A 27,993-nucleotide genomic window follows, 5' to 3' on the forward strand; every position below is an offset into this window, starting at 1 on the left:
ATCTTACAAAAACTGAAAGTGAAATGAGGAAGGCGGATTGAGCAATCCTTGGAAGGATTGCTCTGGTCAGAGCCAGAGAACCTACTTTAGGATAGCGAGAGATATAGAAGAAAGTCAGGAGAGCGCTCCTAGGGGAGCCTCCAAAGACACAGAGGACGGAAATGACCCACCCCTGTGGTCACTTACTCCAAAGGCCCAGACCTTCAAAGTGCAGAGACCCAGCCACCGCGCCTTTCTTTTTGCCCTGAGAAAGGAGAAGAAATGAAAGTGGGGGGTGTTCCCATCACTCCGCAGAAGGAGTGTGCCTGGGTCGCGATCTGCAGGGATGGGAGGTTGCTGGCTGTTACCCTCCTGCTGTCCCTGCTGTCCAGCGGCCTCACGGTGGTGTCCTTATACCGGTTTGCTGCTCTGCAAGCCGACCTGATGAGCCTGCGCATGGAGCTGCAGGGCTACCGGGGTGCACTGGCACCAGCCGCCCCGGGGGCTCCAGGGGCCACCGAAGCAGCCAAAGTGAGTTCACCCCTCCTCTGCCCACCAGGGAGCCCCGGGCTTGCTGCTTGCTGCCCGGCTGCACGTCCAATAACGGGGTGGGTGTCTCTCTTCTCAGCTCCTGACCCCGGCAGCTCCGCGAGCCCACAACTCCAGCACCGGCCACAGGAACAGACGCTCTTTCCAGGCTCCGGAGGAAACAGGTATGGCCGGGGGCACAGCGATGAGGAGCTGGGGTGGTTGTACACACCTGCAGCCGCCGCCACGGTGGAGCAAGCACTTTGTGTGGTTTTAGAGCAAATGCAGTAGGCTGCGTGGCGTGCCTCGTCCTCCCATGAGCAGGGTATGTGCACAGCCGGACGTCTGTGCCGCCGTGTGGGAGATGACGGAAGATAAGGGTGCAGGGATAGTGTGCTCAGCGGCGGAACTGGCTCTTCCTGTCACTTCGGAGTGACGTGTACACCTGCATCTCAGTCAAGAAGCCGTTCCCAAGGGTGTGCACGACACACAGAGATAGCAAAGACTCTTTAATGCACACCTTTCTATATGCAGTATAGTTTCCACGTAATCACTCTAGTGACTGGCGATTCTCCGTCCACTCCCTAGTATTTTGCAGAGTTGGGAGTTTACTAAAATGATCTAATCTCATTGCTTTGAGAGGGAACAGCAGCAATACATGTTTGTTAACAAACACAGTTTAACACATCCTTGCTGTTGTCTACTTTTAATTCATATGAAAACATTTGTCCTGATAGCTGGAGTTAAAAATAACTTAAAGTCATATAAACAAACAAACAAAAAAAGAATTACTAAATTGCTAAGTAACATGCCAAAGGGTATGAAAATATTACATTCATTGCAGTGCCAAAAATCTTCCACAAATTTAAAATTTACTGTATGTAATGTGAGCTTTCTCCTTCATTTTTTGCTGAAATAATTACAGCTTATGTACTCCAATGTATATAATAATAGCACATATGCCTTGGTGCATGTAATAACAGTACATAAAGCACAAGGCATAGGATAACAGCACATAATTATAGAGCATGTAGTAACATCCCATATATCATGGTGTATATAATAATAGCACATAACCACAGTGCATATAGTAGCAGTTCATGTACTATGGTACAAACAGTAACAGGATGTATACCTTGCTATATTTTGTTTATTTTACAATAAGTATCTCACCAACTTCTTTGTAATTCCCTAGTCTTACTATTCATTTTTAAAATAATTTTAATTATTACTGTGATACAAGATGCATAATTTTTTTTATCTCTTGTTTCTGTTGAATTATGCATTCGGCGATAGAAGCATACATTCATTATTCAAGTTCCTTATTGTGAAATCTTTGGGGCGACAGGTTTCTACATGCTCGCCAGCATTTCGTCTTTAAGCTTTCATTTTGATACTTTTATACCTTCAAATAGCTTCTCAAATTTATTTTGAATGTGGACTCTGTTTACTAAGTATAGATATTTTCCACTTGTTTATACTCTTTATTTTATCTTCTTTATTTTCAGTTTCATCTTTGCTAATTTTATCGATTGATTATCCTAACATTTTACAGTTTGACATTGATGTAAATACTTTCACTGAATCTTGTGTTTCCTTCAAATCTGTACAGAAATGTTGCATGTGTATTAACACGATTTTTGTTTCCTCTGGTTTACCAAGTCCAAGTACCCTTGCCCCTGGCTGCCTGAGGAGTGAGTGGTTTTTGTCATGACTCCGTGTCCCTTGCTGTGAACTCATTAATCCTTTTGCCTTTTGTTGTGGTAAAAACCTCTCACACTGTCCCTATTTCCTCCTTTCTTTATTTCCCCTCCAGACCATTGTCTCAGACAAAAGTTTGCAACCGTTCTCCATAACTCTTGTGCTGGTGAACCTGCCACGTGGAGTTCTTTATACCTGACTGAATTTATGTGAGATCACTTTGTCACCAGCTTATTGTCTTGCCTGCGTGTTTTGGATGGATTAAGTAGTTTCACATTTTAATGGACATCAATGCATAGTCGGTTCAGGATGCCACAGTCTTAGTCCTCTCTGCTACCCATCCTGGCTTCTAAAGACGCGTTTTGAAAATAAACCACAACTTCACCGGTTCTAAAGAGGACGTAGACTCATTTCAAGAGCTTTAAGAACAAGAGAATAGCAGAGAATTATGATGTATGTTTTAATCCCAGCACTTAGGAGGCAGAGGCAGGCAGATCTTTGTGAGTTCAAGACCAGTCTGATCTATAGAGTTCCAGGCTAACAAGGAAAAAAAAAGGAGAGAGAGAGAGAGAGAGAGAGAGAGAGAGAGAGAGAGAGAGATATTAGGGTTCTGTAATGCTATATTTTTAAAAAGCCTGCTATTTGCATATTTTATAGATTTGTGATTTTATGCATCTAAATATTTCAGATTGATGCAATTAGAAGGCAATTAATTAATAATTAATTGTATACAATTTAGAGAATAATATATTGTTAATATATGATATATGTTTCGTATTTTATTCACATATATTTTTCTTACATTCATAAACCCAAGATGGAAGGTTGCAGACATTGAGTCTCAGGGACGAGAAATGTCTGTGTTCCCTGCCAATTAAAATATTGACTGTTGTTTTATATATTATCCTTTTGAATAGGGAAATTTTATTTTGTTATCAGTTACCAGAATGATTACCTACACACACATGAAAGTTATCTGAAACACAAGGATTTTCAGTTGGTGTTTAATAGAGTCTCTCCCTCTCTCTCTCTCTTTTTTAATTGAGAAAATTCTATGTATTTTTGTAAATTTTTGTTACGCATTCTTGTTCTGATTGTTTTCTCTGGGACTTAATATCCTTGGGGTGTTCCTTTTGTTTTCTAAGTGTCCATCAAGGCTCTTCGGTGTGATCTGCTGTGTCTGTTCCTGAGCTACTGCTAGGTTGTGATATCTGATATCACAACAAAGGAGAAGGGAGGTGAGGGCAGCCCTGACCTTCGGTCTGCTCATCAGTCCTCCCAGTCCTCCAGGGACAAATATTACATTTTCTTAATCTTAAAACTTAGTATTTTGGCAAGAATTTTGTTTTTTCAGTTACTTTGAATCTCAAATTACATTTTATTAATCTTAATGTATTTTATAAGGTCACTTTTTATTACAGTATAATAAACAGAAATGTGGGGAAATCCAGGATTAAAAAATGGCCAAATAGTTTATCATAGTCAACAATTCACTTTTCATCCCTTAAATGTGTTTGGATATATTCTTAATTTAAAAAAAACCTTAAACAATATGATTTGAAAATATTACATAATCCAGTTTCCTTATACATGGCATCACATTGGCCTGGGCTTTGAGCCCTCACCAGCTATGATTTTATTCATTCCACAGTCCAAATAAAAGCATCTTTAGAGCCGAAAGAAGATGAATTCTTTCAAATAACTTGCTGCCAAACAAAACACTTGGTCAACAGGGCCTGTTGCATGGGGCTGTCTCCCCAGCTATTCTGGAGCCAAGGAAGGAGGATCACAGATTCCAGGCTTGCTTGAGCTACAGAGTGAGTTCAGTCCCAGCCTGCAGCAATTTAGTGAACCTGGCCTCAAATCAAGCAAAAACAGGGGACAGAGGAGGTAGTTCAGAGGTATAGCTTTCCCCTGGCATGCACAGCACCCCAGGGTCAATCCCTGGCGTAGAGGTATCTATTTTAGATTCTAGAAAGACAAAATTCTTTAAAGAGTAATTGTGTTGATCATTTTATGGATACCCTTTAACAAACCTGCTTTAATGGTAGAAGGAAGGCGGTGGAAAGATGAACAGTGCAGAGACATGAGCCAGCATGCAAGAACCAGAGGGTCCAAAGACCACAAGAGTGCAAGGATCACTGCGGTTCAAGATCTACAACCGCATCTCCAAACAGTTATTGGATAACTTGGGCCAATCTACTTCATTTTTACACAGACTTCTCAGTTTGGAACTGGTTTTGAATTGTGTAGGTTTGCAAAGACAGTCCAGAGACTCGGGGACACCTCTACCCAGCTTCCCTTAATTATGTGGCACCAGGCCACAGGAAGAAACCCAGGCTAACACTCATCTAGGGACTCAACGGCCCATGCGACCTGAGAGTTCAGGGTCCATCCAGAATGCTGTACCGCATTTAATAATCTTAAAATTTAGAAATTTGAGGGGTAACACACACAAACTTAAGACCTAGTATTTCCTTATCCAAGAACATGGGTATCCTAACATGAGGATTTTCTTGGATAAAGGTTTTAGCTATTAAAAATAAAAATGCCAATACTCTTTTTGAGTGGCCTTTCTTGATCTCCATGATCCAGTTCAGGGGAAGGAAAATTGGGATGTCTGCCAAGTTGGGAATGTCCAGTGTCAGCTGAGCCTTCCTGGCATAGCTGTGACCTGAAGGCCGCACGTGTGTATGGAGGATGCAGTGTAGCACTTCACCTCTTAGGTGAACTTGAACCTCCTACCAGGCAAAGGCAGGCTCTTTCCTAGAACAGCTGGCTGCTGTGAGGTGATCTTTGACCCAGTCTTCTCTTCAATGTTTTTTTTTTTCCCTCCTCTCCTCTGCTTCAATGGTAAGGCTCCCCTCATCCCCCACTATGTGGGTATGTGTTGCAAGAGCTGGAATCTGTTCAGTTTCCAAAAATGTCTTTAAAATTGAAAATACCGAGCTGATAACCAAAACTCTGAACCCTGTTCGGGTTGAGCTTGAAGTTTTGGGAAATAAGAGGTAGGAAGCCAAGGCGGTCAGCTCAGCCAAACATGGCATTGAGTCTGTTCTCCAGAGTCATGCATTGTGGGGAAGTATACACAGAAAATGAATGAATCGTACGTGTGATTTGTTATTATAATACTGGAAAATGGTCTGTATGGTGAAACAGTCGGTAAGACAGCTTTCTGAGTTATTGGAACTCTGCATATGCTGAGGCAGGCTTCCTACCTCTGCTTGAACAATCAGTGTCTCTTCACAGTTTTAGCTTTTGTACTTTTCAGATGCAAATAATTACTTTCAAAATGATCTCATAATTTCCAACGGTGTGTTGTTTGGATTAATAATTCTAGACGGCTGACATGTGGGTTAGTTGTGACAGTCAGATTGACAGGACCTGGCATCACCTGAGGAGAGGGACCTTTGAGGAGTTAGCTGGGTCAGGTTGGCCTGTGGGAATATCTATGGGAGAGTGTCATGGCTGTTAATTCATGTTGAACACCCAGTCCACTCTGAGTGGCGCCATCCCCTGGGCGGGAGGCCCTGAACTGTGGGAGAATGGAGAAAGCTCACACCATGAGCAAGCGGTCCAGGACATGTGTGTCCCCTCTCTGCTCTCGACTGTGGGTGTGTGCAGTTGCTTGGGTTCCCACCTGGATTTCCTCCAAACAACGGCATGTGACATGGCATGGTAAGCCAAATCAGCCCTCTGCTCCCCGGCATCGCTCTTTGTCGGGGTGTTTATCACAGCGACATCAGTGACCCCACGGCAGCTCGTGATATTTGTCTCTATGTTTAGTTGTTGTTTTTCTAGGTGAGCTCCTACTTCCAAGAGCTCCTGTGGGCAGGTGCAAGTTCATCCCAGTGGTGGTGGGGGGGTCCTTCGAAGGACACAGCTGTTTCTAATGAGCTCAAATCCTGTCCAAACAGATGGATAACCAATTGTGTTCATACGCCATTGTATAGTCACTCTAGAGTAAAGAGAGGAACAGACATGGCAGAGTGTGTTCCTCATGAAACTCTGCAAGGAACTTTTCGTTCATTAGGCAAAAACATGGTTTTCATTTGAAATTAAGAATTAATGTATATTAACTAAAATGACAGGTTTCATTATAATGGCTTCATACAGTATATAATATACTTCAACCCAATACATAACTTCCCCTGTTCCCCCATTACCATCCTTTCTGTGTTGTGTAACGGTTTCCGCTGAGATTAGAACATTCCATCCTGCAGAAGCTACTTAAACAGGAAGGTAAACATTCCAAATAACTTCAGGAAGTCCCTGGGACAGACCAAATTCAGTAAACCGCTCCCTGCTAGAGTAAGCAACAAAAACTCAGAGTCCCTCTCAGACAGAGGAAGCTGAGCTGCAAAGAAGACTCAGGCAAGGCCAGCTGCCTGGAAGAGGTTTGGACCAACTGAGTCACTTGGAAAAGACACTCTAACATGCTGAGCTCTCTGCAGGCTGTGCAGTGTGCTCCAGGTTCCCAGCTTTGTGAGCTGTCCCCCATGCTGGGGTAGGCTTTGGGGATGCAGCTGTCTGTGAGTCATTTCTGCTCCTCTGTGTGACCCCAATAAAAACTCTCATGGTTCACCAAGTTGGACTTCGATGGAATTCATACTTTGGTCTGTCAAGAGCTCTTTATCTGGGGTGAGTAGGCCTGTGTGTTCATCTCCCCAGGAAAAGTTTTGTCACATAGCACTATGTGGGTTCTTTCCTCTTTCCAAATAATCCCCCCTTTTGTGTTACATGTGTTTGTGTGACTGTGTGTTAAAATGTCATAGATGTGTGTTGTATATATCATGCCATACCAAATGTGTGAGCAAACACTCATCCATAACTTCCTGATTCTGTCATATTTCACTTAATGATCTACAGCCTATCCATTTTCCTGAAAATGACACAATTTTTCTTATGCCTGAATAAAACTTCATTGTGTACACATACCATATTTTTTAATGTTCATTTTTGGATGGACATGTAGGCTGAATTCCACAGCTAGCTGTTATGAACAACTGTACAATAAATAGGAATGTGTAGACTTCTGTGTAGCATGCTCCACTAGATTTCTTGTAAATATTCCCAGGAGAGCTAACACATTTTAGATGGTCAAGGGAAGTCCAGAATCAGTTGGAGGAACTGAATAAAGTTAGCACAGAGTTTAAAATAATAAATTAGCAATCAAATGAGTTCCTTATGTTTACTACAAAGCACCTGTAAATTTCAATATAATTTGGTTTTGATAACACCACAGAATATATGTTAAGTAAGGATAGAACTATGGTCTGTTGGTTATATGTTCTGCTTTTTTCAATTACAGAAGCTGTGTGAGCTCCACAATTGACAGTGTGCTGTGATTCTACCATGTGATGTCTGTCTCCTTGGCAATAACAAAAATAACAGGACTAGTTAGTTATTTGAGGAATCAGTAATTATTTTCAAATATAGACTTTTACTTCACAAACAGGAATAGACAGCTTCTGTAATTGTCCCAACCGTGGACAAGAATAGTTTTGTTGGGTTTGAGGATTGTATAGATTTGTAAAAATGCACTCAATATTCCAGGTTATAGGAATGAGAAAAAAATAAGATGCAGAAAAATTTTCCGAGCTGTTCATGTTTATAGGCATGGAAACACACACCCACTCCATCTCGTAAACACTGAATTATGTGGGTGCTCATCGGTGTTTTTTTCAAGTCTGGCTTTCCTCTGTGCTTCATGTGATGGCCAAAGCTGTTGTCAGGACACACTGTGGAAAATTTGTTATAGGAGAAACGCTCCACATGTGACCTTTTTCCTGTGAACCAGTCATAACCATCCACAATTACATCACTTGCTTTGTGTTTATTAGACTTAGCTTTGCTGTGGTGATAGCCAACCAGATTCAGCTGGAAGGGGTTTGATTCTAACGCAGAAAGCAATGGCACCTGGTAGTGGCTTCCTTCTTGTTTCAAATTCTCTCGACTAAGAAGTGTAAGGATGTTACATGGCAAACATTAGGTTTTAAACGTGGAGACAAGTTTTCCACACGAGTAACATTTAAGAGTCTTGACTTGAAGAGTGTTGGCATTCCTTCCACCAATACTAAGTGATGGTGTTGTGTTCATCCTTTGGGAATTTCATTTTGTAAAGCTATTTTCTTCACTAATGAGATCTTTTTCATGTTAGACATGTTATGAGTAAATATCTTTGAGATCTAAAATGTGACCATCCTCAGATCAGTCATCATGGTTTTATATATCATTATGGCATGATTTCTAGATGTAAACAGTGAGAAATATCTTGTGGGCTCAGAAAGGCTTTAGTGAGTAATAGTGTCAGCTTAGCTGAGAAGGAACCCATGTTAAACGTCTTACATAATTTCAGTTGTGTGAAAGGGAAAGGTATTTTTTAAATCCATGAAATAGTAAACACTATCAATGAATTTCACAGTTGTCATCAATATCTGTTTCTTTCACTAGACTGTGTATCTTTAAAATGCTGTGGCTAGATATCTACAGTATTGGGAAACACTACAGTTGTCTGAGTTTGGTTCACTGTGCAGCAAGTCTTTTGTTGAACAACTATAGATATTATAAAGTAAGAGCTGTATAGAATGACTCCCATAAAATAATCGGAAAAAAATTTAATGATAGATTTCAAATTTCTTAAAAGAAAAAATATATTCAAAAGGCCCAAAGACCTTCTCTAGACCAAGCACCTCTGACGAAGAAACACACTTGGGTGAAAGGAGCTGAGAGGCTGTCACGGAACCTTTTTGTTCTCCAAGGAGCAGTTGTTGAAATAATTTTTTTCTTCAAATGATATTTTCTTCTGAAAGGGTTAGATTTCTCATGCTACATGATTAAAAAAATTTTTTTCAATGTGTAGGCAATAGCTGAGTTTTATTTAGTTTGGCTAGAATTAAATTACGATATTTTTCTATCAGTTTGGTGGTAGGTTTCAACAAATGCACTTGGTAGAAACCAAATATTAGGGTTGTGGCAGTCTCCTGCTTAAAGAAACAGTCAGGGAAGAAGAATTGCAGTAGGAAGTTCATGCATCTGGCCTTTATTAGCTTCAGTTAGGATGACATGCTCTACCAGTGTCTTTCTAGCATGTTCTGAGGAGATATCTGACTGGATTCTATGAAGATCAACAGTGCTCACACTCCTGACAGTGGGACTCTGTAGTTGCTCTGTACAGGGCATAAATGTTAAGATTTCATCAGCATTGCTTCATTTAATTGTCATATATGAACGAGCACGCGTGCACGTGTGTGCGCGCACACACACGCACGCACGCACACACACACACACACACACACACACACACACACACACACACATACACACACACCACAACAACAATGGAAAGACTAGAAAGTTGGCCATTTGCCTTTGCCTTTGTGTAACACCCTCCCTTTCCCAGCGTGAGGCAAGGGTGAAAGCTGAGCACACTCATTTGGCACAAGTGCTGCCCAGTGCCAGCTGTGGCCACTTGTGTACAGCACCTCCCTGAGAACATCCTCTGGGAAAGCTAGGAACAGATTCCACAGTTTTGTATAACTTGCCTGGATTCTCTGTAGTTTGGGCTCAAGGGCGGTAGACACTGTTCTTCCTGTCTTCCCTTCTTCCCCGCTGTCCTTCTTCCCACCGACTCAACCTGCCATGGAGCTTCTCCATCTTTCCAGTGAAGAGCTGCGCCCCTGCAGTGAACCTGGTTAATCCCTCTTTCCCCCTGGTGCAGGCCTGATTGCTTCATCTCAAGGATAGAAAGAAGACAAAAACAAACAATTCTCTGCAGCAGTTCAAGTGTGTGGATGCTACTTTCCAAGCCTTGGTGCCTTCCAGCAGGTTTGCCATCTCTGCTATAATCAGAGTCGTCCCAGAACATAAAAAAGACCTTAGAGATGGGTGGTCCTGGCCTTTCGTCTGCACTCGGGAGGCAGAGACAGAAGGATCTTGAAAAAAATAAGTTACAAAGCTTCATGGTTATAAAGAAATTGTAGTTTTTAATGTTATATTTCCACCTTTAAATGCCAAGGGAGGATTTCTTTCTTTTTGTTTGTTTGTTTGTTTGTTTTTGTTTTTCGAGACAGGGTTTCTCTGTGTAGCTTTGGCGCCTTTCCTGGAACTCACTCTGTAGCCCAGGCTGGCCTTAAACTCACAGAGATCTGCCTACCTCTGCCTCCCGAGTGCTGGGATTAAAGACATGCACCGCCGCCACCACCTGGCAAGGATTTCTTAATGTACTTTTTTTTTTATATAATTGCACTTAGCTAATTTTTATTTCAAGTTTCAAATGTAAGAACATTTTCAATTCAACACAGAGAGGTAGCAAGCATTCCGTACCATGATCAGTTCTTAACGTGACCAGTGTGTTCATCAAGAAGATGGGAATCAAGTATTGCTTCACTCGGACTAAAGACCTCATATATAGTGAAACTCTAAACTATCCCTTAAAAATCAGACATATACAGTGGAGTTTTATTCAGCCATAAAGTGCAAAATTATGTCATATGCAGGAAATTGACAGAAATGGAGATCATCATGCTGAGAAAAATAAGCCAGAACCCCTCAAAGATGAATGTCATATTTTCTCTTATATGCAGAACCTAGAATTTAAACACACACACATACAGACAAGCGTATGCACATAAGTAGAAGGGAGACTAATAGAGAAGAGGAGATTGACTCATAAGGGGACAGGAGAGGGTAATGAGGAGTGAATGTTGTCAGAGTGTGTATATATATAATATTCAATATTATATATATATTGAAGAAAAATACTTTATGGAAGTCATCACTTTGTACAATGAATATATATGAATAAAAAGCTTTATTATTAGGTATTTTGAGAAGGGGGGTCTCACTATGCAGCCTTGACTGGCCTACAATGCATAGAGATCACCCTGCCTCTGCCTCCTGGTACTTTTTATTTTTTTAATTCATGCTTTGACTTAGGAATTGCACTTGCACAGGCATTTACTGCTTCTCGTTGTTTTTTTAACATGTCAATGGAAAGGCCATCTCTGTTATTTCACATTTGTTCTTTGTTCCTTGGCCATGTGTGCTTGGACCTGGTGATTCCAGGAGGTCTCACTGACGTGTGTGCAGCCTCACAGAACTCCCACATTGTATTTTTAAGGTGGTTTTTAATTTTTCTCTTCCATCCAAAATATTCTGTCAAAAAAAACCTTGACTTTGGCTGTAGAGGGAAATGACAGAATTTAAACTCTGGCCCCATCCCTGGCATCCGCGAGGCCCTGAACAAGCAGTCTACACTCTCTGAGGCTAGCCTTCCGGTACCCGGTTTTTAGAGTTCTTGTGGATATCGAAGGACAGAATGCCTTAGGATGCCATTTACTACTTCAACCTCTCAGGAGATTCTGACGGGTGTTTTCATTTCCAGTCACGGCGAAAGTCATGTTTTTGGTAGCTAGTCTTTATTTAATGTTAGATTTTTTAAATGAAAGTTATCTTAGACATCCTTATAAACCTAACTTTACAAGTGTACGGAAGATGTAAAAAACAAAGAGCCTGCACCAGGTCCTCAGCATATATGTAATGGCATCCGGTTTCGTGTTTTAGGGACTTCTGAGTGTGCGAACAAGTGGGCCTCTGACTCTCGTGCCTTCGCTTGGTCTCTTTTCCTTCTGTTGGTTTGTGCTGTCCAACTTCAGTGTGATAGTTTCTGTTTTATCATACTATATTTTATTTTGTTATATTTTTAGAAAATGAATGAATGAATGAATGAATGAAAAAACCTAGCCACCAAGGCAAAGGGTAACAACTGAGCTGTCATTTATACCTGTTGGAAGAGGGAAGACCAGTTTTCTACAATGGAGTGACCTGGGGTTCTTCAACCACTCCAGCACAGGCCTCAAGTTCAGGAGCAGTCAGCCAACATGTAACAGACGCCACAGTTTTTCGTGTGTTCTTTTATTTGGTTAAAGTTTTTGTTTGTTTATTTGTTGTTTTCTTTTTGGGTGTTGTTTTGTTTTCTTATTTTTGAGGGATTCTGTTGTTGTATTGGGTTTGTGTATGTTTTGTTTTTTGAGAAAGAAATTAAAGTTTGGTGGGTAGGAAAGGGGAGAAGGTCTGGAAGGAGTTGGAGGAGGAGAAGAATATGATCCAAAAATATTTAAATTTAGAAATTGTTTTAAATAATAAAAATATAATAAGAAGAAAACACCAAAATGAATACATCCGCCTTAGAAATGTTTCAAAAGAACTCAGACTGAATGTTACAGACGGCTGCTCACTCCGTTCTCCAAACACAGAAGGCTCTCCTCGGGTGTCAGGGACTTGGTGTGTTTAGATTCCAGCGAGTGGGCAGATCTCACAAAGCCACTTGAAGGCGCCGCTCTGCACACAGGGAGACACTGTCGGTGCTTCTGGGGAGGCAGGTTTGTGTCCTCTGTCTCCTGCCAATAACTAAAACGTTGTGTTTTTGCTTTTCAGTCACTCAAGACTGTCTGCAACTGATTGCGGACAGTGACACACCGACGATCCGAAAAGGTAATGCTCGGCCCTGCTCTGTGTCTGCTTAGGACTCAGTCCAGTGTGGCTTGTGCTTGTAAGTTTCCAGTCTGACGTAGTGTTTCAACTACAGCTCCCATCAGCCACCCTCCAGACTTCCTATCACAGGAGCCTCTTCAAAATGACTACGGAATAAGCACACAGACTAGTGTAATAACACAGTAAACACATGGCCTCAGAGACACTAATATTACATTTTAGATAATCAGAACAAATTGAGTTTTGCTTTTATTGTTCGGGGAAGTGTTGGCTTCTGTGAGGACAGGCGACCATCTTCATGAGTCAGCCTGTGATCCTTGGCTGGAGATCTAAGATGGGAACAAGGTTGCCATGTCCCCAAAGCTGTAATTTTATCCATTTTTAATGTCCAGCTAGTACTTGATGATGGATTATTTACTCTTAAGAGTGGAATGCTTTCAATTTTATTGTTGCTTCCTTGAAATTTTGATAGTTTTAATTTTAGGAAGAAAAAAAAAGTATTTTCTCTAATAGTGGCCAAACACAAGAATCCACTTTTCACCCCATTTCCCAAATGGCACCACCCACAATTTTGAGCCAGAGGAAGGTCTGTGATGCAGGACTCTGTTGATAAACCCCTTGGAAGCAGCTTTCTGCTCCTTCCAGTATTTGGGGGACACACAAGGCTCTTTATCACATCACTGAACCTGATGCCCTGCTCCAGCAAAATCTTTTCTCTCCCTAATTTAGTCCGGTTTTTCATAGTCATGTGACCAGGCCACTCTTGCATGCAGCAGCGCCCTGAAAAGTCAAATATTTGGGGAACATTGATATGTTGCAGCTTTTGAGAATGCAAGATAATCAGTGGGCAAAAGCGTTCAAGAAAGGAATGCTGCGTCTGGTCTGCATGTTTTATCTGCAGTTAACTTGTCATTAGGGCGTGAAGAGATGAATCCTCAGTGACTTTCACACACGTATGTCATCGTGCTTTGCTCTCCCCCTCCCACTGCCTTCCCTACCCTCCCCGTCCTGCTTGATCTGTCCCCCCCTAAGTCTTCTTGCCTCATTTGCCTCTACTGGTTCTCCTCTCCCTTCCTAAAGACCTCCTCCTCCTTTGTAGTCCCTTTATAGTCTCATACATTCGACATGCATGCGCACACACATGCAAGTGAACATGTGCACACACACACCCCCACACATGCACACATGACTGCACATACATGCCACACATGCACGCCAGAATCACACCGTGTCTGTCTTTCTGGTCTGTGTTTTGCTTAAGACAATGACCTCCAGTCCCATGCATTTTCCTGTGAATGTAATAATTTCATTCCTCCTACAGCTGAAGAAAATCCCATTCTCTGCACCACACCGTCCACTCATCTGTTGAGTTTTTCACTTTACATACACTGATGAATAACATACAATGACTGAATCACTGAGGATACTGGAATGTCTGTATTGAAGAAAATATACACGTGTTTTATTTTGAAGATGTTTTACTGCTAGTGGGGAGAAAAGAAAAAAGAGGAAAACCCCACAAATTAATAGGTAAAGAATGTAAGAGGACAACTTGGAAGTAGGGGGAAGAGAGCCAGCTAGGGCTTGGGGATTTCTGAGTCCTTGGCCCACAGTTGGAGTTTGAGACCACACTTGATGACCAGGAAAAGAGAAACAAACCAGGACAGATGAGTGCAGGTTGGCCTCTGCGGTGAGTCTTGGTGTCATTGTGCATTTATACTTCTCTACTTAATAGTGTTAAATGCCAAACAAATATGAGACCATCCGAGAAGCTGTGATTGTTTATGGATTTCTGTTTCATGTCTGTAGAATTTAGAAATCAGCAACCAATTCCCTAAGACTAGAACTCAAGCCAGAAGAGCTTCAGAACTAAAGACAACATTTAAAACAATGCTTGGGAAAGATTTGCTGTACACATTTGTCAAAGGGAAAAAAAAACCCAAAATCCACATGAAACACTGCATTTTCTGTGCATTTATGCCACGGACATGGCTATGCCGGCCTGGGCTACTGCCAGAACTTCCTGGCCTTTTGCCTGCATGGGCTGATCTTGGCTGGCCATCTGAGAACAGGAACAAACACACGAGAACAGTATCTAACTGTGGCGTGCACTGGCATTTTAGTGAGGAGTCAGACAGACCCACGTGAAGAAAGTTTGCATGCCATGAACCACTGCCCCTTGCAAGGGGCAAGCGAGTCTTTCCCAAACAGATAACATATTTTTATCTCATTGCTCAGTGTATCATCTGGGGTCTTAGGTGAAGTCTCGTTCATGCTGGAGAGCCCAAAGAAAGGGATGATTTGCATTCAATGTGCTCACCATCGGTGATGACTATGTTCTGCTGATCTAAAACACCTCAAAAGGAAGTCACATTTATTCTTATTCCAAGTATGAGTGATGGTGGACCAGGAGCACAGATCCAAGCTGCCCCGAAAAACGTTTCAATATCTACAGAGCAGAAGAAAGTCACAAGTCAAAGCATTTTTCAAATGCATTGGTGCAAGTATCAGATGGTGGCGAAGAGGGGAGAATTGTCTGTTGATAACTGACTTTTGGGTTGGTGCAAAGAGTTATATGTTAACACATTCTACAGGTTTTTCCTGAGAGCCACAAGGCTGTGGTTTAAACACAGAAGTGGGGGATGAGTGAATAAAAGGGACTAACCAAAACGTGGTTTATTTATTGTTGTTGCTTTCCTGTGAAGGACCTCATTATAGTGCTGATTTACATTTCCCTTTTATGATCTTTTTTTTTTTTAAAGATTTATTTATTTATTATGTATACAGTGTTCTGCCTACATGCATGCTTGCAGGCCAGAAGAGGGCACCAGATCTCATTATGGATGGTTGTTAGCCACCATGTGGTTGCTGGGAATTGAACTCAGGACCTCTGGAAGAACAGGCAGTGCTCTTAACCGCTGAGCCATCTCTCCAGTCCCTTGAGTTATGATCTTAAGCATCACTCCAAATTCTTACTGAATATTTGAGTATCCTTTTTCGGGAAAATGTCTACTCAAAACCTTGACTACTGTACACTTTTTAATTGAGTTATTTTTCTTTTTGGTGTTGAAATATGAAACTATATTTTAGATGACACACCTTGACAAAAGTGCTTGGTTTGCAAATATTTTCCCTTACTTTGAGGATTGCCTGGTTTTTATTCTTTTGTTTTATCGAGACAGTGCCTACTCATGAAGTCTGAGATGGCTCCTGAGTGCTAGGATTATAGCCATTGTGTCACCATGTTGGTCAGAAGTACTCAATTTGATGAAATTCAGTTCCTTTACTGATTTTTCTTCTGTTTCTCATGCTTTGGGTGTTACTGTTGATGAATATGTCAACAAACTCAGCAGCACAGTTGACATCTTTGCCTTCTCCTAATGATCATATATTCCTATATTCAAGTCATTTGTATCAGCACTGAAGTCACTGGATTATTTTTGTCAGTTTTGTGTATGTTTTGGACAGTGGCACAGCACCACCCATAATATGTAGATATTCAGTTATTCTAACATCCTTTGTTGGAGAGGATCACACAGACTTGGACACTTGTAAAAGATCCAGTTGGGACTAGAATCGTGGCTTTATTTTTGCACTCAATATTCTGTTAGTTTATAGGCCTACATTTATGACAGAACACGACAGTATTTTGCCTACTGTAGCTTCTTGTAAACTTTAAAGTTTCGAGAGTTAACTCTTCGATATTGTGTGTCATTTTAAAGACTGTTTCGGAGACTCAAGTATCCTTGTCAATAATAAATGAACATCAGGTTGTCTTTTCCACTTAGAGAAAAAAAAAACCTTGAGTTTGTAGATAGAGAACCTGTACTGACTCTCTAGGTAGCATCAAGTAATATTGCCATGGTAATGACACCCAAGGTAGACTCCATGGACATGAGGCATCTTCTTACTTATGTCTATAACTTATGTCTCCTGTGTTTAGCAATATTTTATAACTTTTATCATTTATGCAGTAGTATATTGAGTGAATTTAATTTTAGGCATTTTATTTGTTTGAATTCAGTATTAGTTCCAGTAGATATAGTAAATTACCATAGACTGGATTATTTAAACAGTGAATTGTTTTCTCCCAATATTGGGGGCTAGAAAAGACCAAGACCAGTTGCCAGGAGATCTGTTAAACATATATTTGTGTTTTGTGGTGTTTGTCTTCTTTCTTTTTTTCTCTTTTTAATTTCTTCTCTCATACATTATATCCCAATCCCGATTGAGGTTTCCCCTCCCTCCACTCCTCCCAGCCCCCCCACCTCCCCTCTCCCCAGATCCACTCCTCCTCCATTTCCCTTTTATTGTGACCTTGCACAATGGATAAGAGAGCCAAGAGTAACTCACACCAGTACCATTCATGAAAACTGAACCTCTGTGACATAAAAACTCCTGGAGTTTCTGCCTCCCAACAGCATCGCTGGGACATAGGACATATGGACATATAGACATAGGACATAGGACATATGGACATATGAACATAGGACATAGGACATAGGATATATGGGTTTGGGGAAGACTTGAACTCAGTGCATAACAGATGATGTTAAAGATGGAACTGTGTTCTTCAATTCCACTTTTTCCCTTCTTGGTTGAAATGAAAGTGACTTTGGGGAGCTGACCCTGTGTGACACAACTTAGTTAAATTCATTTATTAGCTCTGCTGGGTTGATATCTGTTCCATAGATCACTGTTTTGTGTGACTATAAATGGTTCTACTTTACTCCTTCCAATTGGATGCCTTTCCTTCTATTCCCTCATCTCCTAGCTGCTTGAGCTAAAATTCCAGTGCACTGTTGGGCAGCAGTAATAAGAGTCCTGCCCGTGATCTTAGCATCATGCCAAGGAGTGTTGCATTTACCCTCATGATTAATGTTTGATATGGAGTTCATTGTGGTTTCTGGCTTTGGTACCAGGGTGATTCTGGTTTCACATCATGAGTTAGTAACTATTCTTTTTTTTTTTTTTTTTAGAAGAATTTGAGGAAGTTATTGGAAGTGTCTGTTTGTTTATATGTCACCATCCTGGTTCCCTTCAGTTGCATAAACATGTTTAATAGTTCCATGTCTGGCCTTTTTCAGGGATGGTTTCAGTTAAGGTCTATTCTCTCCTGTGGTTGGCTCATGATTTCCTTATATATTTGTATGTATTTTGACCTATTCTTGAAAATTAGGCAGTTTGGAAATCATAATTTGTTGATTCTGGAAATAAGGTGCCCCACCCATCCCAGAGTTTTCTGTGGTTTATTGTGATATTGTCAGAATAGTCATTTAGTTATTCAGTTACTTTTCACCCATCTATCCATTCATCCATTCATCCACCCATCTACTCATCTACCCATCTATCCATCCATCAACTTATCCAATCATCTACCCATCCACCAACCCACCTACCCACCCAAGCATCCATCTACCCATTCACCCACCCACCTATTCACCCATCCACCCACCCATCCAACCATCCACCCATCTACCCACCCACTCATCCACCCATCCATCTATCCATCTATCCACCCATCTACCTATTTACCCATCCTTCATCCTATCCAACCATCTACCCATCCACCAACCCACCTATCCACCCATCCACCCACCACCCACTCACCCACCCATCCACCCATCCAACCATCTACCATCCATCAACCCACCCATCCACCCAGCTATCCATATACCTATCCACCCAGCCACCCAGCCACCAATCTGCCCACCCATTCATCCACCCATCCATCTACCCACCCATCCACCCATCTACCCACCCACTCATCCATCTACCCACCCATCCATCCACCCACCCACCCATTCATCCATCCATCCACCCACCCACCCATCCATCCATCCATCCATCCATCCATCCACCCACCCATCCATCCATCCATCCATCCATCCATCCATCCATCCATCCATCCATCCATGTATCCATCTATCTATACATCTATACACACACCATATTGGTGAAGTCTGTTCTGCTCTCTGCAGTCAGCCTGGCAAATGCCTCCCCTTCTGTAGTCCTGGTCTTCATAGTTATTTATCATAAACACTGGAAGCCTGAAGTAAAATGAAGCCATTCCCCCGATCTTTACAAACTGGCTTTGAGCCTAAGCATCCCTCTCACCCTAACCATTTGGCCTTCACCGTCATCTCCTGCTGGCACAGAGCCCAAAGGTCAGCGAGAGGTGTGGGATGATTAGCTTTAGTCGTCACCTAGAACCCCTTGGGAAGAGAGTCTCAATGAGGTGTTGTCTACATGATGTAGAAAGACACAGCTCCATGTGGGCAGCGTCATTCCCTTAACAAGGGGTTTTGAACTAATAAGAACGAAGAATTTAAACATTCAATCAGGGAAGCAAAAAACATGCATGCACATACTGTTCTCTTTTCTTGAGTGTGGATATAATGGACTAGTTGCTTCAAGCTGCTGCCGTTATGACTTTCCTACAGAGGTGGGCTATAACTTGGAATTTTATTTGTTTTTTGTTTTTGTTTTTGTTTTTTTGTTTTGTTTTGTTTTGTTTTTGTTTTTTAGAGAGAGGGTTTTTCTGTGTTGTTTTTGTGCCTGTCCTGGATCTCACTCTGTAGACCAGGCTGGCCTCAAACTCACAGAGATCTGCCTGCCTCTGCCTCCCGAGTGCTGGGATTAAAGGCGTGCGCTACCACTGCCCGGCTTAACCTGGAATTTTAAATAATCCATGAAAGTAACCAACTTCAACATAGTCAGTTTTTGTTTGTTTGTTTATTTGTTTGAGGCAGAGTCTCTCTATGTAGCCCCGACTGTCCTGGAACTTGCTATGGTAGACCAGACTGGCCTTGAACTCTCAATTTGGGAACTAAGAGGTGTACACCACCATGCCCATCTAGTAACGATTTTTACATTATTTCTTCCTCAGGTTCTTTAGTACTCGGTGTTTTAAAACTCTTTGGGTACTTCATGTCACTTAAAGAAAATACAAACTGATTCATCACAGACTTTTCACTAGGATTATGTTGCATACAAACAGAAAAGAAAGCTTGCCTTTACTATTTTCAACGGATGTGACCTCTGTTTCTTTGAGTCTGTCATCTTAATTATCACAGAGGGATTTTCGTTTAAGAGAATCCTTGAAATTGTCTCTTAAGAAGAAAAGTGTGGTGATCAGTCCTGCCCCACCTCAGGGGAACACCACTCTTGGAAGCACATGCAGTGGAGGTGACTCCAGGGAGTGAGTCCACACACAGACAGGCTGAAGAGAAAGAGGACCATGATGCTTCTGTACCTGTCTGCTCCTCTCCAGCACCACCACCTCCCTCCCCACTCTCCCCAGCCGCCCCAGCATCTTCCCCCAGCCCCATCTATCTGTGGTAATGCTTACTTGAGGAGCCGACTTAATGATTTTCACTCACTATGACCTCAGTTCACAGTGGCATCTGCCTTGTTTTACTGCTGATGTCTTTTAACGCCTTTAATTAGTGCAGCCATTGTAGAAAAAAAAATGTGGAGTAGAGCTGCTGTATGAGTTAGCAAACCCACTTCTGGGTTTATAGATAAAGAAAACTGAATCAATCTGCTAAAGAGACGCCGGTTCTCCCGAGTTCGTTGCAGTACCTGTCACAGCAGCCAAGAAATCAACTGGCTGTCCATCAGCAGAGGAATGGTGATGTGGGGCATGAAGCGATGGGTACCACGTGGCTGTAGAAAAGAAGGGGGTACCCTGTCCTTTGTCACAGTGTGGGTGAACCTGTGAGACAGACGCAGTGATATAAAGGTGAATACAGTGTCTCTTTGGGACTCGTTTGACTGGCCTTTGACGGCTCCCCCTTTATTTTTTGCTGACAGAGGTGATGTTTAAGGCTGAATCACTGTTTCCCGTTGTACATGAACGTCCTGGCATGTTTAGACTCACACCACGGCATTGCTTACTATTCTGTCCTCACTGTGCCGTGGCCCCGATCTTCTGCCAGTTGCTCCCCTTCATTTGATTTATAGCTCTTCTCATCATCTAGCTTTGAGGTTCAGCCTAATGCTGATGTATGCACAATGCAGCTGTGCACACTCCTGTATGAGTAAGCTTTTCCTAGGAAATGTGTGCTCACACTCTCTTCCTGGGTGTGAGATCTAGGAAGCACCCTGCTCCATCCTGGCCCAGTGGCTTGGTTCCCTTGCCTTCTGCTCTGTCTGTCCTTCCTGTCTACCCTTGGTACAGCTTTGAGCACACCATCTCTGTATCACTCTGGAGAGGATGAGGAGATTCCATGGCACTAAACAGAACTGCCTTCAGCGTGTATGTCCTCCTCTTGGTACGCTGGTTCTGAGTACTTCCCAATGCAGGGTCCATCTCAGTTGCTGTCTGCACTTCCTAGTTGTGTTCTGCTGCCAGCTTGCGGTAGACTTACTTCCTCTACACACATTTCGCTAAGTTCTTCACCAGATCACTCAGGAGCTGGAAGAAGACACTCTCCGTGTGCTGTGCGAGGAAAGTCCATTCTTTCTTTCGGCCCTCCCCACCCAAACCAACCTTTGTAAGGAAATAGCCAATATACAAAACAAGGAAAGAAAACCCAGACATTCCTGTGGAGCGAGGTCTGTTAGGTGTCTCCATCTGAGGTCGCCCATGCTAAAATATGTAACGGCAGCTAGCCCAGTGGAGAACAGTCCCTTTTCTTCTTCTTCTTCTTCTTCTTCTTCTTCTTCTTCTTCTTCTTCTTCTTCTTCTTCTTCTTCTTCTTCTTCTTCTTCTTCCATTTTTTAGAATATACGATGTGCTATTTCAAATTTAGTAAAAAGGAAAAACCGCTTTTTCTCGGTTGACTCCCTTACGAGTACTTCTCTCTACTGCAGGATCTTACACGTTTGTTCCGTGGCTTCTCAGCTTTAAAAGAGGAAGCGCCCTGGAGGAAAAAGAGAACAAAATAGTGGTGAAGCAAACAGGTTACTTCTTCATCTACAGCCAGGTAGTGTCACCCCCCCCCCCCCTTCCTGGCCCAGTGCTTTCACAGTCTCGCACATCTGACAACACCCTGGCTTGTTTCTCAGGTTCTATACACAGATACTATCTTTGCCATGGGACATCTCATCCAGAGGAAGAAAGTGCACGTCTTTGGGGACGAGCTGAGCCTGGTGACCCTGTTCCGATGTATTCAGAATATGCCGAGAACGCTGCCCAACAACTCCTGCTACTCCGCTGGTATGTAGCTCGCCTCAGGCTCGCTTAGCAGAATAATGTAGACTGTGTGCTAGGGAATCAGATCCCCCAAAAGTAGTGCGTTGTGGTCTTCATGGAAAGACCTTCTGCTGTGGACTGTGCTGTTTATTTTGCCGTAGTTGGTGTCAATTGAGAAAACCGATATCATTACTAACGGTCGAACCATTTTTATAAAAATTGGGGTTGAAGAGACAGCTCAGCAGAGAAGAACACTTGCTACTTTCCCAGAGGACCGTGGCTTGATTCCCAGCACCCACGTGGCAGCTCACAACTGCTTGGAACTCCAGTCCTAGGGGACCTGATACCCTCTTCTGGTCTCCTTAGGCATTGTACATGCATAATGCACATATTGTCCACAAAGGAAAATACCAATACACATGAAAATAATTAAATGAGATAAATGTGTTTAAAAAAATTAGGAATGAGTATTACAGAGCTTGACATTGGAACAATTCTTATTTTTCTTCTCTTCTGTGATGAAGTCATGCATGTCCATAATGATTGTTAGTTCTTACCGCTGTTACACTTCTGTGGTTTCCCTTCTTCTTCTGAACAAGCCCCCTCCTGCTTTCCTGTCTTTTCCTGTGTTAGCCCCACTGAGCTTGGTTGTGGTGGCTTCGAGACCATGGGAGGGAGGTTATTTGCTGGAACCTCGGCAACTTTTTAGTAGTTAAACCCCTGAAGAAAATGGCACTCCTTCCCCAGAAGCCATTAGCTGTCAATAGTCTCTCAGGGGGAGGTGTGGCTTCACAAGCCCCTCCCTAATCCCCGAAGCAAAGCTGAGGGTCCCGGTCCTGTTCTGGTCTTGTGCAGGTTCACAGCTGCAGAGAGTTCACGAGTGGACGGTTCTAAGGCAGCTTTCCTTCCATCCTTTTTAAATCAGCGACAGGAACGATGCCTACTCCCTGTCAGATATAAAAACCTGAGAACCCTCTGGGCTTTCCTTTTCTGTTCAGTCCTCTGGCTGCTTCACCATGGGCCACCCAGGCTTCCTTACTCTTGTAACCTCATCTCAGGGAGAATCCAAGCCACGGAGGTAACACAGTAACTGCTCCCAAGTGCCTCAGTCTCAAGCTACAGCACGCCCGGCCCCACAGTGTGAGCGTGTGATGGAACGAGACGACCCCAGTCAGTCCCTCCTGCAAGGAAGGGCATATTGCAGAATGGCGGAGTTCGTTCTCATGGTTAAACAGGTGGCCTTGTGCCCATGGCGAGTTGTGAACTCAAAACTGCAGCAGCAGCAACAGCTTTGCATTGAGCTCAGGGACACAGAGGCACAGGCGAAGGCCGACTGTAGTTCCAGCCTGTCCATGCTGGAACTGCCAACATTTTCCTCACTGTGTTTCAAATTAATCAGCTGTTGGCCCCCTTACACACTTGTATCTCTCTCTTTTGGTCTTGACAAATCTATTCAGAACCCAAAGAATGTCTTTAGTCTCAGACAGTTACAGCAAACAGCAATGTGAAACCCAGGATTGTGAAATACCTCTAAAGTATTTCAAAGGCCTTTACAAACAAACACCCAATAAATCAGCTGGACGCAGAAGAGAACACAACCCCATCACAGAGGCCATGCCACGCTGGCCCCTAATGACTTCAGTGCCCAGGAGGAAGTCTGTCATGTTCGAAGTCCCTAATTTTCATAAAGGAGGCTGCCTCTGTACCCAGTGCTGACCAGCGTTTTGATATTGCAAAATATTTATCAATGGAAAAACCTCCACTCTGTTGCTGGCATTTCCTATAGAATGCCTCAGCCAATGCTCCCCAAAGATTCCAAATCACTTGGTTTCCTCACAGTTCCTTCTCGTGGGTGGATTCTGACAGACTCCCCAGGTCCCTTACTTTTTAAAGGCTAACTCCTTTGATGTTGAAGATACGTCTCAGTATCAGTAGGTCAGCGCTAGACATGAAAACCAGCTCCAAGAAGTCTCAGGCTTACTACTTTAATTTTGAGTTTGTGTTTTGATCCTATGCTAACTCGCCCAACCTCAAGTGGTGAGCTTGAGACACCCAGCATGGTACTGAGGAACGTTTGTATGTACTAAGATGAACCATGGCTTTGTTGGTGAGTTGAATAGGCTTCTCGTAGGAAAAATGTCACAGCTGATTTCTCCAGCCTGGAGGAACTAAAGTAGCCAACGACTCAGTGCTGGGATTTGAAATAGGAGCCAATAGCGGTTCACACTCATTTCTGTCGTTTGCCACAGTATTACACCAGGCTCAGTATCCAGGGCCGCCACAAATCCTTGCAACACACATGCTCTGAGCGCTTTTCACACTTTTTTTCTTTAATTCATAAGGTAACTAATCCGTTAATGCTTTGCCAGTTTCAAAACACACAGGCATCATGTACAGCGTGTCCATGGAGCATTGTCTGTCTGTGTCAGTCACCTGACAGACAGAATGTGGTCCCTGGGCGGTCTTTTACACTTCCAAGTCACAGAATACGTTGTTACAAATTAGGCGCCAACAGATATGTCTAACATTTTAAGGAGTTTATTACTTTGTTTCTTTTGAGCATGAAGAGAATCATGGGCTGTGAGGAGAAACCCCAAGTATAGAAGGCTATGAGGAGAAACTGTGAAACACTATAGATTGATATTAAATAAGGCTTTTTTTTGTTGTTTTTTTTTGTTTTGTTTTTTGTTTTTCGAGACAGGGTTTCTCTGTGTAGCTTTGTGCCTTTCCTGGAACTCACTCGGTAGCCCAGGCTGGCCTCGAACTCACAGAGATCCACCTGCCTCTGCCTCCCGAGTGCTGGGATTAAAGGCGTGCGCCACCACCGCCCGGCAGGTTTTTGTTTTTAGATATTTATTTACTTTTGGCTTTTTGAGACAGAGTCTCACTCCGTAGCCTGGGCTGAATTTTTTAATTCAGTGTGCGGTTTAAACTTATCATCAGGAGCTGGTGAAACACCTCAGTGAGTAAAGGCACTTGCCGTGTGAGCACGGCCGTCCGAGTTTGACTCCAGAACCTGTGTAAAGGTGGCAAGGGAAAACCAGCTCCCCACGCTGTGACATGTGTCTGTAGGCATCATGCATTCTCACTTGATAATAACTAGTACAAATTAATAAAAAGGGGCTACCATAATGCTGGGCTTCTCTCAAGCTACAAAAGGGTATTTTATATATATATAATATATATATATATGTGTGTGTAATTTTATTTTAATATTAGATATTAAGTATAATATATAATATATATTAAATATATCTTATATTTTTAATATTAGCAAAAGTTTCCTTTAGTAGCAAAATTAAGCAGCACCCACCCGTGATGATATGATAGTCTCTCAAAGAACAAGGTTTGATCCACCTGACACTGACATTTGCCGCCGGAATCCCCGTCTACGCACAGAGGACACACATCTGGAATCTGCTGTTTCTCCTCTTGAGGTCATTTTATTAATTTAAAAGCCAACAGAGTCATGACCAATTGAGAGGTCCGCTGTTGTGAGTGAGTGTGAACACTTGTGTTGACTTTGTGTGATAGCTTCCTTCAACGTGCCCTACTGAAAGCTCTTGTCACCCCCCCGCCCCAGGCATCGCCAGACTGGAAGAAGGAGACGAGATTCAGCTGGCCATCCCTCGGGAGAACGCGCAGATTTCCCGGGACGGAGACGGCACCTTCTTCGGGGCCCTGAAACTGCTGTGACCCACTCGCTGGATCGTGTGGCCCCTTCGCTCCTCTCCTCCGTACCTCCGAGGGGAACGTGAACAACTGGAAATACCAAAAGAGGGGGAGCCACCACCAGACCTTTGCTTGTGAGCTGTTTATTTTGGTTCACCGAATCTGGTCCAACCCAGGACATTTGAGAGACAACCACAATCAAAGTCTGTCCTGTGAATGACGAGAAATGGAGCCCGCACTCTTAAAGCCAGGACCCGGGAGGCGGGCTGTGCTCCGCAGTCTAAGCCAACACGCACCATGCCCTCGGGTCTTCTCTGGAAACACACAGTTCAGAAGGCCGGGAGATTTCCTTAGAGGTGGGCTTTCGTAATTCGCGGTGAGAAGAGGGTCCGTATCTGTGGGTCACTGAAACATTCGTGCAAAGTCTCAGGATTTATCTTCTCTTTTCACATTAAATAGACTCTTCTCTTTTCCAGTTAACACTAGGGAAAGTTTTGTTTGTTTTTGTTTTAATCTAGGAGTCTTGAACTAGTCGTAGACGAAAATACTTAGTAGAAGTTCAGTTTTTGTCAGTTTAAAATAAACTTAATTTAAAATGGTTAAGCATCCAATAATTAGAAAAGAACCGACTATTGAACTTTTCTTGGTTCAGGTCAAATGTGCAATTGTTTCTGACATCAAAGTCTTTTTCATGGGAGGAAAGGATTCCCTCATTTTGGATCACATGTATATTTTCTAATAACTTCCAGTTGCTTTATACGATGTTACTGCAGACACATCTGACGTGTGCACAGAAGCCACTAATGCGAAACTGTAGTCGCACTCACATAAACCCCACTTTGAGCATCTGTAGCAGGGGAATACATTTCGGTTGTGTCCAGTTCCACTGCCTGCTGCCGCGGCTGCAGGTCAGGCAGTTCAGCCCTGCAGGAAGCGTCGGCCTCATTTGCTCTACAGTAGTTGAGGTTTCGGCAGAGGTCATAGCATCTGGTGTCAACGCAAGGCACACACATGCTCCCCTTGACGACCACGAGGACACTGCTGCCCATGCATATTCCACGGCGTCCGTTTCCTGTGTATCATGTCTTCTGTGTTACTAGCTGACCCCACTAGATGCTTTCCTCCATTCAAGAGGAAATGGAGGAAGAGACATTTCCCTGTTTGCCTTACAGTAGTATAAAGATGACACTGTCACACACAGGAAAGCAGTCATTTAAATCTGTGTCACGAATCTAATGTTGTTTAGCTCTCTGCTTTCTGTGTCAAGTGAGGTTTTGGGGTTCAAGTGAGATGGACTTGGAAGTTTATTTTGTTTCATAAAACAATAATTAAGAGGCAGCAGTGGGAGGTAGGGAAGAGCATTGACCCGGAGGAATGGCTAGGGACTTCCAGAGTACCGCTGCTAAGGTTGGCTGACAGATAAAACCACTGTGCCTTCTGCCCCAGCGCCTGAGTGAGCCTGTCTGCCAACACCCACCTTTGATGCTTCTCTGTTCAACTGTAACTTTGAAAAAATCAGGTGAGAGCATTCCAGGCACTGTAAAATAACATGTCAGGGCAGTAATTGTAAAGTGTGGATAGTTTACACATCTCCAAGGGATCTTCTCATGTCAACATATCACCATTATTTCTTAGAGAATACAGTTCAGCAAAAATACTGGATTTGAATAGGGGTGTTTTAGGGAAACTCCCAAGTCTGGTGTATGTGAGTCATAAGACACCCACTTTGAGTATTCTCTGTAACCTGCACACTGATTTCCATAGTCTCTAGACTAGTTTACATCCCTGCCAGTGGAGAGTTCCCCTCGGTACACATCCCCACCAGTGGAGAGTTCCCCTCAATACACATCCCCACCAAGACTTGTTTTCATTTATCTTTTTTGACTAGGGTGAAATGGGAATCTCACTGTGATTTTTATTTGTATTTCCCTGGTGGCCAGTAATGTTGAATGTTGTTTCATGTTTATTGGCTATGCCTGATTCATCATTTGAGAACCTCCTGCTCATTTCATTAGCCCATTTATTGTTTTGATTGTTTGGCTTATTAGTACTTATTCACTTATTTTTGTTTGAGTTCTTATATTGTAGTCTGAGTCTGGAGCCTTTAGCTGCTAGGGATCTTGATACCTGAGTTCTTAAATATTCTAGATAACAAACCTCTGTCAGATATAATGACTAGCAATTTTATTCCCTATTCTGTAGACTGTTTATTCACTGGATATGTTGGTTTCATTGCCGTGAAGAAGTCTTTTAACTTCATAAAATCCCAGTTTTTAGCTGATGGGCCATTTCCTAAGCAACTGAATTCATGTTCATAAAGTGCTTGCCTGTGTTGATATTTTGAGGTGTGTCTTCCAATTTTCCTCTATCAGCTTGAATTTTAGGTGTCAACGTAATAAAGGGTACATGACAAACCTACACTTAACATCATGCTAAATGAAAAAAATAAAGGCCAAAGCTAAAACACTTTCAAAAACTCA

At 42.7% G+C, this 27,993-nt stretch overlaps 1 protein-coding gene across 1 annotated transcript; it reads left to right on the forward strand.

Annotated features, from left to right (window-relative positions):
• Positions 1–171: 171 nt before the first annotated feature.
• Tnfsf13b (TNF superfamily member 13b) lies at positions 172–27,993 on the forward strand (the record flags this gene model as incomplete). The annotated part of the gene is made up of 6 exons (XM_052752832.1): positions 172–510; positions 608–692; positions 12,646–12,702; positions 21,520–21,632; positions 21,715–21,865; positions 25,425–27,993. Coding segments are annotated over 6 exons (858 nt in total), but the record flags the coding sequence as incomplete, so codon positions are not given.

The sequence above is a fragment of the Peromyscus californicus genome, unplaced genomic scaffold, assembly GCF_007827085.1.
Source record: "Peromyscus californicus insignis strain IS unplaced genomic scaffold, ASM782708v3 Scaffold_23__1_contigs__length_62951481, whole genome shotgun sequence".
NCBI classification, from domain to species: Eukaryota; Metazoa; Chordata; class Mammalia; order Rodentia; family Cricetidae; genus Peromyscus; species Peromyscus californicus.